This window comes from Castor canadensis, chromosome 4 (genome assembly GCF_047511655.1).
Source record: "Castor canadensis chromosome 4, mCasCan1.hap1v2, whole genome shotgun sequence".
Classification (NCBI taxonomy): domain Eukaryota; kingdom Metazoa; phylum Chordata; class Mammalia; order Rodentia; family Castoridae; genus Castor; species Castor canadensis.
This window is the reverse complement of record NC_133389.1, coordinates 171,219,746-171,239,001: the sequence shown is the minus strand read 5'-3', so window position 1 is coordinate 171,239,001 and position 19,256 is coordinate 171,219,746. Positions and strand designations below refer to the sequence as shown.

General features: G+C 41.7%; 1 protein-coding gene across 1 annotated transcript in view; it reads left to right on the top strand.

Annotated features, from left to right (window-relative positions):
• The window catches only part of Serpine2 (serpin family E member 2), a 55,228-nt gene that overhangs the window by 18,979 nt on the left and 16,993 nt on the right, over window positions 1-19,256 (top strand). Inside the window, exons 2-3 of the mRNA XM_020179392.2 lie at window positions 15,846-16,126; window positions 18,761-18,988. Coding sequence (XP_020034981.1) covers window positions 15,868-16,126; window positions 18,761-18,988 — 487 coding nt within the window. The 5' untranslated portion in view covers window positions 15,846-15,867. The remainder of the gene's footprint in view (window positions 1-15,845; window positions 16,127-18,760; window positions 18,989-19,256) is intronic.

The window sequence follows — 19,256 nt, the reverse complement described above, 5'->3', positions numbered from 1 at the left end:
CTAGATGCTTTTATTTCTTTGTTAAAGGCTAAAAATTAGGGCTGGGAGTGTGGCTCAAATGGTAGAATGCTTGCCTAGCAAACCTGAGGCCCTGAGTTCAAACTCCAATACCACCAAGGAAAAACATGACTGAGAATTGATATTGTCACAAATGAAACATGAAAATGGACAATTATGGAAAAGCATAACACTTGGTAACTTTTAAAAGAATAGCTAGACTTACTGTGCTATAGTATTGGAAAAAGAAAGTAAATAGTGAAATGAAAAGATTTATCTTTAGGTGCCATGACATTTGTTTGCTAACTAGAATGTTTTTATTTTGAGGTAGTTGTAGATTCATACACTGTTGTGAAAAGTTAATAATATGAGGCAAATTCATATACCTTTCACCTGGTCGTCTACTGTAGTACAGCACCATGCCAGGAAATTCACGTTGATGCAGTTCTTCCATCCATCCACCCAGTGGATTTCATCAGTACTCATTTGTATGTGTGTGCATTTACTACTGTGAGGTTTTATCCCATGTATGGATTTATGTGACCACCAGCACGGTTCAGGTACAAAATAGTTCATCAAAAGACCCCTTGTGCCACTCTGTTATAGTCATACCCATCCCTCCCCTTCCCATTCTTCCTAACCCTGGCAACCGCCGATCTGTTCTCTCTCTCTGTAATTTTGCATTTCAGGAATGTTGTATAAATGGACAGGGTACCAGTGTCTCAAGCCTATGATCCTACCTACTTAGGAGGATCAAGGTTTGAAGCCAACCCCTGCAAATAGTTCATGAGCCCTGTCTCCAAAATAAGCAGAGCAAAAGTGGACTAACAGACTGGAGATTGTGGTAGAGCACCTGCTTTGCAAGTGTGAAGCCCTGAGTTCACACCCAGTTCCACCAAAAAAAAAAGAAGAAGAAGAAGAAGAATATTATGTAAATAGAATGATGTAGGATGTAATCTTTGGGGATTGGCTTTTTCTCTGAGCATAATTTCCTCGATATCTACCCAGGCTGTTACATCTATAAATAGTCTGTTCAATAATTCATTCCTTTTCATTGCTGAGTAGTAAGTAGTCTGTGGTATGTCTGTAACCACAGTTTGTTTAAATATTCACCCATTGAAGAACTTCTGGGTTGTTTCCAGTTTGGGATCTTATAAATAAAACTGCTATGAATGTTGGTGTACAGGTTTGTGTGTGAACATGAATTTTCATTTCTCTGGAATGAATGTTCTGGATTGGTGGACCACGTGGTTGTGTGTATATAGTCTTGTAAAAAAATAGTTGAAATGTTTTCCAGAGTAGTTGTGCCATTTTGCATTCCCACCAGCATTGTGTGAATTGTATAGTTTCTCTGAATCCTTACCAGCAACTGGTGATTTTTATTTTAGCCATTGTAATAGACATATCGTGGTATCTTATTGTAGTTTTAATGTGCATTTCCCTAATGGTTAATGTTGAACACTATTTCATGGGCTTATTTGCTATCTGTATGTCCTCTTTGATGGAATATCCCTATTTTTTGCCCATTTCCTAATTGGATTGCTTGCTCTTTTTTTAATAGTTAGATCTTGAGAGTTCTTTGTGTATGATAGATACCAGTCCTTTATCAGATAGATGCAAATATTTTCTGCTAGTCCCCTCATCCTCTTCATAGGATTGTTTACAGATCAAAAGTCTTTAATTTTGATGAGGCCCAGCTTATCAGTTTTTGCTTTTTATGACATTCAGGTTTTTAATGTAAAATCTAAGCAAGTCTGGGATTGTGATTCCCGCCTCTTATAATGCTTGAGGACTGAAAGTTGAGAAAGAAGGCAGGGGACCAGGGTACAGAGAAGTCTGAGAGGTTCTTGCAGCTTGTCTCCAGTTTGTGCTCTGGCCTGTGTCACAGTGAACTGACTATCAGGGTAATGGCCACTGGGTCAACTCTGTTTTAAAATGACTGTAAAATGATGGCATGAAAATAAAAATATTTCCAGAATCATCCATGGTGCTTCCTCACACCAGATATTTTGCACTTGGGACCTTCTTACTGGAATACTTCTCTGCCCCCACTCCTCTTCTCCTTTGTCTAGTTATATGCAGTTCATCTCTAAGGTCTACTCCTGTGACCCCTTTCTCAGCACACCTTCTATTATCCTTGCCCCCCACTCCCTCCCAGGTGTGCCTCAGCTTCTTTTGCTGTACATACTACTTGCTGTTCAAGCATTTGTAAGGCAAATATGTGAACATGACTGCTAACATCAGTTTAGTAATATAATGATTTAGCTAAAGTCTGTTTTCCTTCTAGAGTAATCTCACTGGACCTCAGCTGTACTGATGTTCTGGACCATATAATTCCTGGCGGTGGGGGCTGTCTGAGGCCCTGTGGGATGTTTAGCAGTGTCCCTGGCTTCTCCTCTAGATGTCCTAGCCTTCCTTCCCCACCTATACCCAGTTGTGATAACCAAAAATGTCTTCAGACATGGCCAAGATTCTCTGGGAGACCAAGCCATCCAGGTTGAGAACCAAGGCTATAGACTAAGAAGGAAATGCTAAATACCCTGATACCTTGATCAGTGCATGTTGTGTGTATGTGTTGGAAAAGCAACTATACTTCATTCATGTGTACAATTATTACATGTTAATATAAAATTTTTCAAAGCTGAGAAAGTGGTCACCAAGTCACAGGGCCTCCATTCTCTTCCTAGGACCCTAGCACCATGCCCAGCTCACTAGTGCTGCACTGGCATTCATGGAACAGATGAGAAGATTGCTGTACTGAATACCAAACCTTCTTTACTGAGCAACCTTGGAAATACCAGCCTAGCTTTGAAGGAGCCAAGAGGCTTTAGCTGTGAATCCGAGCCCCCAAGGCCTTCGCCCCTCTCTGTACTGTTGATGTGGGTTTCCTTGCCTGCCGCTCCAGCTGACTGAAATAGGAATGGAGTTTTTGAGTTCCTGCCTGATTAAAGCCCACGTCCTCTGTTAAGGCTGCCAAAACAGGGCCCTCACAGCTCAGAAAAAAGCATCTCTTCGTAAGTCTCAGAGGTCTCCCATGACTGGGTCCTCCTTCTGAGAAAAAGAGGGCACCCCACCAGATGGCAGGACCTCTCTCAGGTGGCCTTTTTTGGGTAACTTGATACAGGGCAACCCTGGAGACCTAATTCAGCCTCCGCTTTGCTGAGTCTTCTTTCCTCTTGCTGGCTGTACAGGTTCCCTTTTATGAGTGAAGGGAGGAAAGTAGGGGTTTGAGCTCAGTTTTGCTTAGCTAAGCAGATAACTGGATATAACTGGTTCGGAAAATTCCCAGGGACTTAGTATGGTGGTTGTGAGAATAATTCAAGATATGTGTGAGTGTTTTGGGTTTTCTCACTGTACTTGGCAGTTCTGTTTCCTGAACCAGAGCTGCTTTGGTGTAACAAAAACAGGTAGCCAGTGGAGAGAGAGCAGGCTGTGGGCAGCTGATGTCAGCTGCTGCTTTCAGGGGTGGATTTCAGGTTTGTGGGGGAGGGAGGGGACAATTGCCCAGTGACTCAGACGGGTACTGACACCTTCCCCATGAAAAGGAAGTTCCGTGTAGTGCCTGCGTCCCCACCTCCAGCCACAGAACTTCTCCACAGCCCGCAGGTGAGCATGGGATGACAAATTTGTTAAGATGGACCATCAGGCCATAGCTTTAATTACTGGTCACCAGCTTCCTTTCTACAGTTCACAGAAGTAATTGGTTGGATTCCTTCCACTCCCACAGAGAGAAACCTCAGCTTAAAAATTCCAGGGAGAACCACTGTGTAAATCAGTATTAATACAGCCTTGCTGTGAAAAGGAACAGTCTAGGACTTCAGCCTGAGAGTTTTATTCTAAGTGAAGGAAAGTCAGTGGCCTCACCACATGGTGACCTGTAGGGAAAGTGGGAACTCGTGGTCTTTTGAGCGTTAGAGCAGGAATGCTATCCTCGGCGTGTGGGAACGTCCTCTATGCTGTGGGATGTTTATACCCACATGTTGCAGCACCCCTGGCCTCCACCCACCAACATTCCTACCCAAGTGTGACAACCAAAGATGTCTGCAGCCATTGCCAAATGTCCCCTGATGAAATCCACTAAACTAACAACCATTATGTTTAGTTCTGGAGCCTTGGAAAGCTGTGGTCACTTGTTTGCTCCAAGTGTGTGATGATTTAGGCCCAGGTAGTAGAAGGCAGTGTTTCTTCACCTTTTCCTTTAAACCCTATCACTAGAAGTAGTATGGCACATTAGTGAAGAGCCCCTGCTCTCAGCTTCACATCTCTTCACCATGCATGGTCTGTACCATCTGCGGAAGGTGGTTTCTGTTTCTATCATCTGTAAAATAGAAACACTAATGCCTGCTTGTTAAGTAGAGGATTAAACTACCATGGAGTATAATGCTCCAAGCACAGTGTCTACCATTTTGTAAATGTCTCTGTTTGAACTGCTGTAACAAAATACCATAGACTGAGTGGCTTATAAACAACTGCAATTTATCTCTCACAGTCTACAGGCTAGGAAGTCCAAGATCAAGCAGATTCAGTGACTGGTGAGGGCCTGCTTTCTGGTTTACAAATGGTTCCTTTTAGCTATTTCCTCATATGGCAGAAGGGACTAGCTAGCTTCCTGAGGTCTCTATGGGCACTAACACCATTTATGAGGCTCCTCGCTCGTATCTAATCACCTCCCTAGGACCCAACTTCTAATGATAACATCTTGGGGGTTAGGATTTCAGTGTAGCAATTTTGGGAGGACACAAATATTCAGACCACAGCAGTAGGCATTCAGCCAGTGACAGCTATTAGTCCTGAGTATTTTAGAAGTTTTAAGCAAATAAGAATTGGGGGGGGCCTTAATAACAGTTTCTGCTGCCACCTAAAATAGTGGTGAAACTGTTAATTTCTATTGAGCTACAATTTATTTTATAAACATGTTTTGAGTTCCTACTATATTCTAGATACTATGCTAAACAAGGTGAATACAAAAAATTAGCCATAATCCTAAATATCTAACATATATATTTAGAGACATGAATTGCACAAGTCATTCATCAAAATAGAGCCAGCACTTACTGAAAAAACTGAACATGAGGCCAACATGGTGACTGAGTTCTGTAATCCTACCTACCTGGGTGGCATAGATCTGGAGGATTGCAGTTCAAAGCTAGCTTGCACAAAAATTGGAGAGATCCCATCTCAACCAATAAAAACTGGGCATGGTAGCATGTATCTGCCATCCCAGGTAGGTGAGGAGTATAACTAGGGCGTTCATGGTCTAGTCCAATCCAGTATAAACACAAGACCTTACTCACCTATTTGAAAAATAAGTAAAGCAGAAAGAGCTGTGGTTATGGTTCAGGTGGCAAAATGCCTGTCTAGCAAACTCATGGCCCTGAATTCAAACCACAGTACCACCCACCCCCCCCCAAAAAAAAAGAAAACTAAGTATGAAATGGTCTATAGATTATAATGGTATGTAACATCCATCTTAGCGTACATAAAGGGATCTCACCATACTATTTGTCAACTCTTCTTTTTCATTAAATACCGTTTTTTTTATTACAGTTTTTTATGATCCTCTGACTCAGCCACTGTTGTGCTCTGATCCTCCCCACTCCACTTCAGTACACCTGTCATTGCTCAGGTGATCCAGAACTGAGCTCTGCTGTGTAAGTTTTTATAAACAGAGAAAGGGATGCTGTTTTAAAGGATGTGTTCCAATGCCAAAATTTTAAAAACTGTAGAACCAAATACAGAATAATAAAGTAACACCATCAGAAACAATTGTATAGTATCTTGGAATCCTTAGTCTTTTTTCAGTTCCTATGTATAATTTTTGCATAGTTAATTATATCATAAATAATTTACTTTTTTCAATTAAGTTATACTCATCCCATCACCAAACTGAGGCAGAAAGAGAGAGAATTCAAGGCTAGCCTTGATTACATAGCAAGACTCAAAAAAAATGTCTATAATATATTAGTATATCTTCAAGTTTTCTTCAAAGATAGCTTTTAACAGCAGAGAGATATTATGTTGTGTGGATGTCATTCACTGTTCCTTATTGTTGGGTGGCACAGGCCATGTTCTCCCTGAAGCAGCAAGGTTAAAGTGCAAGTGATTCGTTAAGGAAGTACTTCCAGGCAAAACCAGTATGGGAATGGGAAGAATGTGAATTAGAAAAGGAAAAAGCTGAACAAAAGATGGTGTCAAGTGAAGTCCCAATGCAGAGTTCATGGGGAGCACTTAAAGCCCACTAAGAATGGTGGGCTCCAGTTCCCATGGCAGTTGTCCAAAAATAATAGGTGTAAAATATTAGCAAAAAAACACACAAAAGTTAGAGGTTAAGGACACAGAGATGGTAAAGGTTACCCAAAGGAGTCTCCTCTGTTGGAGATTCAAGTTGCAATTAAAATTGCCATGTGATTATTTATTGCATAGAATATTACAAGGATTTTGCTCCTAGAAATAACATTTTTTGAACCCAGATCTTTTTTATTATCTTACAGTTGATTGATAGAAGGGGTATTGCTGTTTAATAAGTAGATACATTTTTAAGGTCAATTCTACATACCAAAGATTGCCTTTTGGAAAGATTTATTTTTTTTAATCAGGCTACACTTCTAACATTTGCTATTCGTTTTTTGTTTTTAGCAACAATCTAGAGGTTATATTGCTTTCTTATCTATGAATCAAGACTCATAGACAACATTAGTGTCATTCCAAAGGACCAGCAGTCATGTTCATAGTCCAGCTTTGAGTATAGACTCAATGGATAATATCTCAAAATAAGATTTTTAAAAATGTATCTAAGTTCTGTTACAGCTAAGAACAATTTTCATTTCATTTAAAGCGTTTGTGAATTAGTGACTACTATTATATATTTCCAAAAGTACTAAAACTGTGATTAGTCATACACTATCTGTAATACTTCTTTTGTGGGAGACAGTCCTGGAGTTTGAACTCAGGGCTTCATTCTTGCTAGGCAGGTACTCTACCACTTGAGTCATGCCTCCAGTTCCATGATACTTTTTTTTTAATATGCAAAAAGAAATGTGCTTTCTTGTTTTTAAAGATTAAGAACTGGTAGTCAATGTCCCTGTAATGTCTTGAGTCAGCTCTTGGTTGTTGGATTAGAAAATCACCCATTTGAAGCATTACAGATCTACTGACCTGCATCAGCAGGCTGGAAAACATATCTTAGAACTCTCCATTGTTTGAGGGGCATACACCTTCACCCCCACCATTATCCACCACTGCATTCTCTTATAAAAACACTAAAACACACCAGTATACCTTATTCTATTTATATGTCCTATAAAAAAAAAACACACCAAGTTTGTTTCAAAGTTTTTTTTATGTTTTTTTTTTTTTACGGTGTTAGAAATTGAAGTCATTGCCTCACACATGCTAAGCAAATGCTTTACCACTGATGTACCCTCAGCCCTACAGCTGTGTCTTAAATAGTCTAAGGAAACTATAAAGATACAAACAGAGCTATATCAGATGTTGTGTTTGACACATTTTCTTAGCCAGATCATTGAGACTTTCTAAATAGTTGTTGAAATAAAATCAGACTATTTAGGCCTTGAGCATTGAGGAAGACAAGGGGAAGGGAACCAATATTTATTAGGCAATCTGCCCTGACCCTGATACATCAGTATTTACTACCTGTCTTTTTGTTTGTGCCTAGTTAATTCCCACGGCCACCACCCCGATACATGAAATACGGTAGGGGGTGGAGGGAGCTAGGGGTGTAGTTCGAGAGGTAGAGCACTTGCCTAGCATGCACAAGGCCCTAGGTTTAATCCCTAGCACCACTGAATAAATAAATAAATAAATAACTAGGATTTGAACCTTAGGCAAATTTTCTCTGAAACAGAGTGAAGTAGAATAAGTGTTCCTTAATCTTCTATTTTAAATGTAGAAAGCTAGCAAATTTCCAATTCTCTTCCTTCTAGCCTCCCCTCTTCCCCCCCAGAAGAGATATCAGAATGAAAATAAGTGTATTTTCTTCATTATAGACATTGTTGCCATACATTTCAGTGCTTGAAATTTTTTTCCTAAGCAGTTTTAGGTTCTTTTATGGTCAAATTAGTGTCATAAATTGAGCATATACACACACTTGGAAGTCAGATAAAAATTTAAGAGAAAATTCCAAGAATACTAAGTGTGTCTCCAGTAACCTGAAAGAGCACATTTTAAAACCACCATGCTCCTGTTGTCCTCCAGCATTTCCTGCTTCCTCTTCCCTAAGCTGAAAAGATGCTGACTCACCTCGACGACACTCTGTGCACATCCCTGGGATATCAAGATGCACTTCAGTTTGCTTGTTCATCTGATTTGGTTATCCTAAGACAATGTAGTAGTATTTGAAGAATGAAAACAGATCTTAGAGGACACATTTCAGAATTTATTGTGTGGACAGGTTTCAGTGGCCAGATTTGACTTCCTGTCCTCATAGGATCATATTTGAGGCTTAACCCCAATTATTTATGCATTGACAATGTCTGTCACTTTGCAAACACAGTGACAGACTCTAAAGGGTCAACTTCATGGGTCAACTCTAAAGGATCCTCTTGCCCAATATCCTTAAGAGTTGGACCATTGCCTGTTGGCAAAATCTTGGTTAGAAACATTTGTCCTGACTGCTAGGTAGCATGGCCCTATTCAAAACCACTTAGAATTCTATCTCAGTTTGACAACCTAAAACTTTCCTCTAGGATTTTTTCTTTGTGAAGCCCTGTTGAGAGATGTCATCAGTCTAATACAGTTTGATAGCCAGTTTTTTCCTATCTACTGTAGCCCCTCTAGAAGAAATTTTTGGTCCAGAGGCAAATTAATAAGGAGCCTTAGGTTCTAAGAACCAGGATTCTAGAAACAGAGAGACCAGAAGGATATCAATACTTTGCCAGAGCCGGAGAAAATGGCAGCTTTCATGGAAAGAAGGTGTACAATGTGCTTGTCGTGCTGTGTCTCAGTTGTTCATTCCAGGGTGCCTGCATTATTGTGCTACCACTTTTAGGAGAGGGAAAATTCAGGAAAATCACTGATTTCATAATATAAAGCATGTTATCCTATGGTTAGATACTATATTGTATTTTCCTAGCCCAGCTTTTAATGCCAGCCACTTCCCCCATCTTGTCATCATTCAGTGGGAATCCCATGGCCTATATGACTGTGGGAGGCAAGCCAATTCATGTGTGAGCACTCTGTCTTTCAAATTTTGAATTTCAATATTTGGCTCTAGTCCAGCCAGAGAGATGAGCTGTAAATGGTTTTGGCTTTTCTATATCACTGTTGCTCAGTATTTCCATATTTTATTTAGGGTTTATTAGATGAGGGTGCTCGCTGTAAATAGTGTTTCCAACTAAAAGGACCAGAGCTCCCTAGAGAAGTTACTGATTCTACCCTGGACAGATATAGGCAGATGAACACGGAATAACTTGTCAAACCAGAAATGAAGCTAAGAAGACCATAGGATCATATTGAAAGGGTCAGGAATCAACCTGGAGAGACTTACTCTGAACTTCAATAAGAATAATATTGACAGTGGATCCAGAGTCTTAAAATATGTTGAAAAACATGAGCTCATAGTGATACAAAAACAAAACCCTCTGGTAAGCTAAAAATTAGGCAATCAATCCATTTTGAATTGAGAACTCTTAGACACAGAATGAATCAAGCATTTATCCTGCCTCTGCTGAATACACTGAACCTCAGGGTAACCAAATAGTTGGTTATGGAAAATTGCTTTTTATAGAAATATTCTAACTAATGAATGAGGAAAGTTAGAATTGTAATCACACCCACTATTTCAGAACCACTTATGAAATCTGTGCTTGGGAAGTGATCATGAGTAACTGCTAACGTCACAAAAAACAGACAGCCCACTACTGTCTCCTGAGTCCAGTGCTCTGTATAACACCTCTACAAATATTTTTGCCAGCAAAGAAAGTTGATTTGAGGATGGTGGAGTGGCTCAAGTGCTAAGAGTGCCTGCCTGCCTAGCAAGCATGAGGTCCTGAGTTCAAACCAAACTCCAGTGCCACGAAAAAGAAAGTTGACTTGAATCTCACCAACCTCTGGAGTAGGAATTGGCAAATATTTCCTGTAATGAGACAGAGAGTAAATGTTTTTGGTTTTGGTTTTGGTTTTGGTTTTTCAGACCATAGAGTCTGTGTTGCAACTAGCTACTCCTGTCTGTTCCAGTTGCTGTAAGAGCTCTGATGAAGAGGTGAAACAAAAAATGTGATCAGATCTAGCCCTCTGGCCATGGTTTGCAGACCCCCTGTTCCAGGTCTAACTACCAATTTACAGCAAGTACAGGAGACAGAGGAACTGGTTAAACAGCATCACATCAGTTCTATCAACAAACTCCAGGTGGGGAAACAACTATAGGAGTTTCTTCAAGAAAAAAGTTCCAAGAGAAAAGTTAAAATAAAGCAACAAGGGATGGTCTAATTAAAAAAAAGTATTATCAACCAGTTGTAATGTATGGAGCTTTATTTAGATCCTGATGCAAATAACATATAACACACTAGAAGATAATGGGCCGGGGCTGGGCATGTATGTAACCTACTTGGAGCACTTGTCTAGCAAGCACAAGCCCGGGTTTGATGCTAGCACCACAAAAAGAAAAAGAAAGGCAATCAGCAACTTACATACTGACTGGATGTTTAGCCTATGGAGGATTTTGTAGTGGGATAATGTTATTGAGGATCTGTATTTTAAGTCCTTAGACTTGGGGTATACTTGAAAAAGAAATTAATACTGTTAGATGATGTCTAAAACTTGCTTCAAAGTAATCTTTGATATAATAAGAAATAAAATTAGCCATGAGTTGATCATTGTTTCACCTAGGTGTTAAATACCATGGGCTTACTGTATTTTTGTATATATTTGAAATCTTCCATGGTATAAAGTTTTTAAAGACATATTTTATATTATATATTTTATAAACTATATCTCTTGAAGCAGTTTTTTTAGAGCATGACGGGGAGGGGGGATGGAGATCTTTCCCTTCATTAGACACTCCTGCACTTCCCCCTCCCCCAGCAGGTGAGAATTATCTGCCTAAGTGATGAAGGCAGAAGAGTTTTGTGGTGTTCTTTTCACATCAATCTCTTTTCAGACAACTTAATAAGTAGAGTACATAGATACCCTATTGTTTTTCATCTCGTGTTATAAAGTGTAGTGTGTGTGTGTGTGTGTGTGTTAGAAAGTAAGCTCCATCTCTGTGACTCCCCCCAGTCCATGATGGTTGGTTAACAGTGGTTCAGTTCAGAGGTCTGGTCACAAACGCGTGTGCTGCCATGGCTGGTGATGGATGGCAGCCACTGTGGGGGAAGTGGGAGGAACAACAGCAAGATGCAGTGGCAATTGGAAAGCATGGGTCTAGTCCCTAGAATAGCAGTGGCTATGCAGCCAAAAGTTTGCTGTGGGAGTGAGGGCCCAGTGGTACCAGAACTTCCACTCTTTTTTCATTTTTCCTGAGAATAATTCTAAATCCAGACTTCAGTGTGACATCTCCTGACTTTTAGTTGCCTAAAGTATTTTTAGAACAGCCTGGTGACTCTCATGGCCAGTTGGGCTGCTCTTTCCGTGCTGGCATTGTGATTCTTAGAGGAAACATTGTGGCTGATCTGTGCACATCAGGAACACTTCCAGCTGCTTGATGCGGACAGGGACCTCAGGAAGCCGCCGGGCAGCATGTGCTTTGTTTTCTTTTTGCTCCCATAACCGATGTTGGGCATCAGGATCTGTCCCGGGAATCTTCTGCACACCCTGCTGTCAGTATCCCTGGGTTTCCACTCTTGATGCTTAATTTTCGCATATCATTCTGACTGGTTCCGGATGACCTTCTTAGTCTTCTTTCTGATGATATTGGGCTTCCCCAGAGAGCTGAGGGCAGCCATGATGCCAAGTAGGAAATGGCAGCCAATTCAGTCACAGTCTTTTCCAAAGCAAATCCTTGGCAGCTGCGTCAGTCCCAGGGTTCTGCCTCTGACGTGGCATCTACCAGCAGTAAGGCTGTAAATTAGACACTGTGGGCACTGAGATGCCAATGCCCCGTGGTCCTACTTTCTATGAGATTCCTGTCTAGTTGGGAGAAAAGAAAACGTATGTGAACAACTCAAATGAGATGTGCAGATAGAAATGCTATAGGAAGTCAGAGAAGGAAGTGAATAACCCATGTAGGACAATCAGGAAAAGCTTAACCCTGGCCATGGAAGAAATTGGGGGAAACACTGGCAATCACTAGGCAGAGGGTGAGGGAGAAAAGCAAAGGAAAGACCAAGGCTTATTGGCAGAAAGCGCAACCCTTTAAGAGGGGAGTTGGTAAATTTTACAGAGTAATGACCCTCCGTAGTCCACCAGAGAGTGTTCTAAACAACCAGATGAACATAGGCAGCAAGCTGTTGAAAATCAGCAGAGGATTCAAGTGTTGCCTGTGTGGTGCATGTCGTCTGCTATCAGCAAGTGGTTCATGTTTAAGTATAGCCATGCATTTTGAAACTAGCATTTGCAAAACTACCAACCCATTATTTGCTATGCTAAATCATGCTGAACGCTCAGAGCATACCCAATTGCATCAAAAACTTTCCTCATGCTAGAAAGTGAAAAGGGTTGGAGGAAGAGAAACTGGCATTACATGGATAAAGAGAAACCAGCATTTGGAAGAAGATGCCTGTGGCAGTGGCTTTATTGGGAGGTTTGTGATCTCCCCCAACGATGGCCTAAACGATACACGATTTTTTAAGTGTTGTGAAAACACTGAAGAAGTGGAAACACTTCAGCAGATTTATGATCCTTCATATCAATGCTCCCCAATATGCTTGGGCAGAAGTTTTATTCGTTCTCATACAAAGTTTGAAGTGTAATTTCTCTTATGAATATAGACAGGAAGTTGCTATGTTCGTCCCATTATGGGAATTTGCTTCTTCTAAGAGATGAAGCATTTCAGAGCCCAAGAATTGCAGCCATTATTTCATGTGAAAGATTGTCTATTTGGACATGAATATGTTTTACTATTAGAATTTATACAAGCTGATGGGAAGAGGGTGGGGGCAGGGGGCAAGAGGGAGAAATGACCCAAACAATGTATGCACATGTGAAAAAATGAATTAAAAAAAGAATTTATACAAGCCAGCAGTAACTTATGGACCAACATGTACTCTTCTGGGCACTGAACTTCAGAGAGAAGGAAAGGCTTATTCTTAGACATGTATACAAGCCAGGTGAGTTTAGACCAGTGAGCTTTGGCCAAGCAGACGTTATGCCCAGGACATCAATCAAAAATAACTCGGACTCCAAGTTCCGCACAACCCTGATCTGCCCCAGCGTGCTGTTATGAAACTGTACATAGACATGTTTCCAAAACATTCCCCGAGTCCAAGAAACCAAGAAAAACACCCATGGCAGCTCGCCTCCACATCATAATGAAACTGTTCTTTTAGCAGAAATTCATAACCGAGCAAAATTCTGCTAAATAAGATTGCTGTTTATTTGGGAGACTATTATTGCTGACTCCAAGACATTGGCGCTGTTAGGTTTCTGTCACTGTCCCTTCCTCTCTGTTTTGCGATAATAATAATAACAACAATAATAATACAGTATTTGAGCTAATTAGCTTTAAGTTACTAGTGGCAAAACGAGTTTCATGTCCTTTCTGCCTTGTAAATGTGCAAATTCAACTACGTATTCAAATATTCACTAAATCAGGGGGAATTCTTTGGGGAATCTAGCATTCTGAGCGTAGATACCAGGACAGACTGCAATGTAGAAGTCAGTAACTGAGACTGAGAAGTTGGCACTAGACACTGGATTTGACCATTTCTACAAAGATTGCACAGATTGTTTTGTAGTTATGATCACTTTATGGTACATAACTGTTAAAGAGGAAATATATTGCCTGAAGGAAAGAGAGAGGGAGGGAGGAAGAACACAGCTTCTAATTTTCAGATGAGTAAAGGTTCCATAGTCAGGATTTGGAAGCTCTCCAGTGTCCAGTAGGCTCCAGGAAACTCAGGGAATTGTCACGGTATTAGAGCCAGTCTGAGGTGCCGAAGTCAAAACAGGCCGTGCTGGCCATAGTGAAGGCCACGTGGGAGCGTATGTAGGTCACTTACACGTTTTGAATTTAGACAGGCTGGGTTTCCACAATTGTTTTACAATTAAGCGCTGGAGAAACACTGAACGTTCGGAATTTTTTAAAAGGTGCTCGTTTCACAAGATATAAGAAAATTGCAACACCCACTTGAATGGTGGCCTTAGTGGCTCACTGTGCTTGAAGGAGCCAGGCGGGGAATTCTGTCTGTACCAACAGTCCTTGCCCAACCCAGTGCTGGCAGTTTCCTTGGAGAGTGGTTGGAGCTCACAGTGAGGCTCAGGACTAAACACAAGTGTTTTCTTAAGCCCCACTCAATAAACACTCTTTTTATGCAATGAAAAATAATTAATAGAAGTAGAAAGCAGTGTTCATAGGCTCTGGGGTTTAATCCCAGTAGTGTTTGTTGAGCATGTACCATGACCTAGCGTGGGAAGTTCAGCAAATAAGAAGGGAAGGCAGGGAGACAGTTTACCCAATACTGTCCCAGGTCCTTTCTTCTCCCACACACTGTTGTCCTCTCACTCCAGGTCACCTGTCTCTTAAAACACTTTCCTCTGTTTTACTTTCTGCAACTACTCTAACCTCCCACATGTGAACACATGTGATGAAAGGCACAAATTGGCTCCACAGGAGACTCAGGCCTCTTAGGGAAGGGACCAAATTAGCAGCATCACAAATTCTGCTTTTGTTTTTGTCAGCTGATACTGTTAAGTTCCTACTTAATGGAAGTATTTGCTTTTCCATAAATACATGTAAATTTCCTACCTCTTATTTGTCAGAGCCCAAGAAAGCCCTGTAAGTGGTAATCAAGGAGTGGAGCTTATTTAAAGCAAATCACTGTAATTGAAATTCTCAGGGGAAGCTGTGCCATCCTTGTGATGTCTGCATTTACCAATTGTTCTCCCCTATTGTAACTATAAAGTTGCTGCTGAAATTTATTTTAATTAACAATCCTGTAATTTAAAAAGTAATGTGCTTATGGTAAAGGAATCAAGTCCATGTACTTATAATCACAGCAACCCGGATTCAGTCCCTTGTTTAAAACGCTCTAGCGGTTTCTTGGGGCCCTCAGAATGCAGTGTTACTTCCCAACCACACTGGCCTCAACACAGCATGCATACTCCTCCCCAGGCCTGTGCCCTGATGTCTCTCTGCCTGGCATTCCCATATCCCTGTAGGGCTGGCTTTGTTTCACCACTCAGTTCTTGCCACCAGTGTTCCCCACCACCAAGGTAGCTCCCTGACAGCCCTCTCTAGTGTCCCTGCCTGTGACCTTCATTCATCACACCTCTTTACTTTATGAACATGACATTTATGCCGCCCTGAAGTCACTTTTCTTGCTTGCTGCTTCATTTTCTGTCTCCCCGCTAGACTGGAAACTCCACAGAGGCAGAAGTCTTAGCCATCTGATTTACGTTTTATGCCTGACATTTTGAAAAGGGCTTGGCACATGACAGCCCCTTGGTAAATGTTGGTTTAAGTGAATGGATGGAGTTAGGAGAATTAAGTCATGATTTTAGTATGGAGCCTGACACAGTGAGGACCCAACAGATGGAAGTTTGCTTCTCTCCCACCCCATCTGCCTAAGCCCTGTGTGTTGAAGAGTGATTTAATCTATGCTGTGGACATTACCATGCTTTGAGTTACATGGAGTACAGTAAATCACACCTAGTTGAATACAAAGTAGTCCTCCCTTTGTGTTCATGTAAGAATAAGGTAAAATAGTTTTATCTGGGTTTTTTTTTTTTTTCAGGCCGTCTTTGCTGGAAGGAACCATGACTTGGCATTTTCCTTTCTTCCTCTTGGCCACAGTGACTTTGCCCTCCGTGTTTTCCCAGTTCAACCCTCTGTCTCTCGAGGAACTAGGCTCCGACATAGGGATCCAAGTTTTCAATCAGATCATCAAGTCGCGGCCTCATGACAACATCGTTGTCTCACCCCATGGGATTGCATCTGTCCTGGGGATGCTGCAGCTGGGGGCCGATGGCAGGACGAAGAAGCAGCTCACGACAGCCATGAGATACAGTGTGAATGGTATGTGTGCCGTACACCCACTGGCGGGACCTCTGCCGGGAGCTCCGCATTGGGGTGGGGGATGTTCATTGCTTGGTCTTTGCTTACAGCCAGAGAGGCAGCACATCCAGGACTATATGCAGTCCCTTCTGGGCCTTTTTGGCTAGTCTGTCCTAAAGGGAAGATGTTGAGGTTCTGGACTGTGGTCTCAGATCTGTGGGGCGCCTCTCCTCTAAAGGGAAAGCTTCCTGTCCCACCCACCTCAATAGTAGACGTGGCTGAAAGGCATTGTATTGTACCCTTTTAAAATAGGTTGGCAGGGGAGGCTGAGAGGTGACCGTGGAGGATAGTATGAGCAACCTTACGGTAATGGAGTTGTTGTGGTTTTGTCGCGTTGAGCTCCACGTACACGCGTGTACATGCACACAATCATGTATGAAAAGTGACCCAAATCAGAATGAGCTTTGTGGACTGTACTAATGGCAATTTCCTGTTACAGTGACCATATCATTGGAGATAACTGGGAGAAGGGCACATGGGACAACCCTATCTGTTGTTTTGAAGCCTCTTATAAATCTAAAATCAAAAGCTAAATAAAATTTTTTAAGACTAAATCCTAGCCACTGGGCATGGTGGTGTATGCCTTTAATCTCAGTACTTGAAGGCCAAAACAGGAAGATCACAAGTCCAAGGCCAGCCTGGTCTACATAGCAAGTCTCTGTTTCAATAAAAACCAAACAATAACACAAGAAGCAATGAGAAAGGTTTAATTTTATTGAAAGAAAAACCTGTTGATAATCCACGAATTTAACCATATGCACTGTGCCTCCTGGGACTGTTTCCTTAATCGGTGCTGTCCTCTACCTAACTTTTCCACAGTTCAGAGCACACGGGTACAGGACTGGCTTCTAAGATCTTCTTTGCATGGTGACTTTGAACAAGTCCCATCTCATATCACTTACTTCATTAGAGAGGGAGAGCGTTTCTCTCCGGTGTTCTTCCACCCCTACTAGCTAAGACTTGACTGTCCTGGGAGGGTGAGATTAGCAGAGGAGGAGTTAGTGGTGTTCCAGGCTTCAGGCCATGTCCTCTTTGCTGTGTTCTCAGCATGGCTTCAACCATGGCTGTGGGCATCAAACGCCAGGCTTCCCTGTTCTGTTGGCATGTCAATAAACTTTGTGTGACTTTGCAATTTGTTCACCTGTTGGAAGTGAGGAATGGGTAAATTCTTGGAACATACTGTCCTGCCCCTTGCTTAGAAGTTCAGAAGCTCTTGGTGATTAATAACTCCATAGTGAATCACTGCTATAATTTATGCTTTCCTGAGGCAGTCCAGACTCTGTCAGCCAGTATAGTTTTAAAATAGCAACTGGTGTTTGTTTTTTGTTTTCCCACTGAGCCTCTTTGATGTGAAGTCATTATTTCTGCAGTTTTCATGACATTGGCTTATTGGTCCATCAAACCCACTCCCACCTTTCTTCCTCCAGAATTGCTAGGAGTCATCCAGAAAATGTGACTTTGGTGTGCATAGTATACTTACTCATCATGGAGAGCACTGTTGGAGCTCAGCCTCTGTGAACTTTAAAGTAGTGGCACTCACTGAGGAAGGAGGCAGGACTGTTTGGGTACTTGTCCCTGCAGAAGATCCCAGGGCTTGTGGCTTGTGGTAGAAGTAGGGTTAAAGGGGCCTTAGAAGTGTCTTTTGGCCTCTGAACCCCACTGTTGTGTGTTCCCTTACTTGTAAAATGGGCCTGCCCACAAAACAGTGTGAGGGGTAGTAATGAGAGGGCTCAGAAAGGCCTGTTCGTGTTGTGAAGTCCTTGCTGGGGATTGTGGGAAGAAGCCCTGGCCCTGTACTTATTTAAAGGGTCTGAAGAAGCACGTTGAGAGTGACAAGTGAGCTCTTCAGGACACCATCAAGGTGACTGGCAGGATATTTCAGGACAGAACAATTTTGAAAGGACCCCAAATGATTAGGAAGGAGCTGAAATTCTATTCTCTGTAGAAACACATTTCATCTTTACGACATAGTTTTCTCTCTTTCATGCTCCAAAATGAAATGGAGCATGTATGAATGGCTCATGTAAAATAAAGCTTACATTGCCATGAAATTAATTTCTTTACTTTTTGAGTTCCATATTAAGTAAAAATCACATCGTTCTGGCTGGTGGCACATGGCAATTTTTAATAGTCTTCTTAATGCCTGTTTTATTCATTTTTTTCCCAAATAGCAGAAAGAAATCACATTGTTAAATCCATAGCAGGAAAGGAAGTGGAAAATTGTTAGGAGAGAGAATGAAGGAGGAAGTCCCCTTTGATTTATTCCCCCATGGCTACAGAGTGGAGGAGCAGGCCAGCATTCACGTTCACCTGATGCCCAGATGGCTACCAGGGGAAGAAGGGAAGGTGTTGAGAACACCCTAAATATGTCTGTTTTGGTACAGAAGCACAATTAATTTTTAAGGACTTTTCAGTGTTTATTTTAACCCCATCCCTCCTTTTCTTAAGAAAAAGACCATGTCAAAGGCAGAAGACTGAAGTACTCAGATTTATCCGGTGTATATTGTTCTTATTTGCTAGAAGAAAAGGTTTAAAAATAAGCAAAACATCTTTAAATTCTTACATGATATTGCAGTTTTCTGATTTCTCTTTCAGGAGTCGGTAAAGTGCTAAGGAAGATCAACAAGGCCATCGTCTCCAAGAAGAACAAAGACATTGTGACCGTGGCCAATGCCGTGTTTGTCAAGAATGGCTTTAAAATGGAAGTGCCCTTTGTTACGAGGAACAAAGATGTGTTTCAGTGTGAAGTCCGGAGTGTGGACTTTGAGGACCCCATCTCCACCTGTGACTCCATCAATGCATGGGTGAAAAATGAAACCAGGGGTGAGTGGCCACAAGTACGTCTTGTGGGTTCTTAGTTTGTGAATGAAGGAGTGAGATGGCGAGATTGTCAAGGCCAGTGGCCCCCTGTTGAGAACCACCCAGGCCCAAGTAGATTCTCACCTTTCTGTCTTTCTCTGTGGTCCCAGGACTCAGTCTATCTGCCTTCCCGTTTCATGCTGCCACCACTCACTGCCTGTGGTGGGGGGGGTGTTCCCCCTGCAGTGTAGGCAGCAGAGCAGAACACAGCCCTGCCAACCTCTCTCCTTTG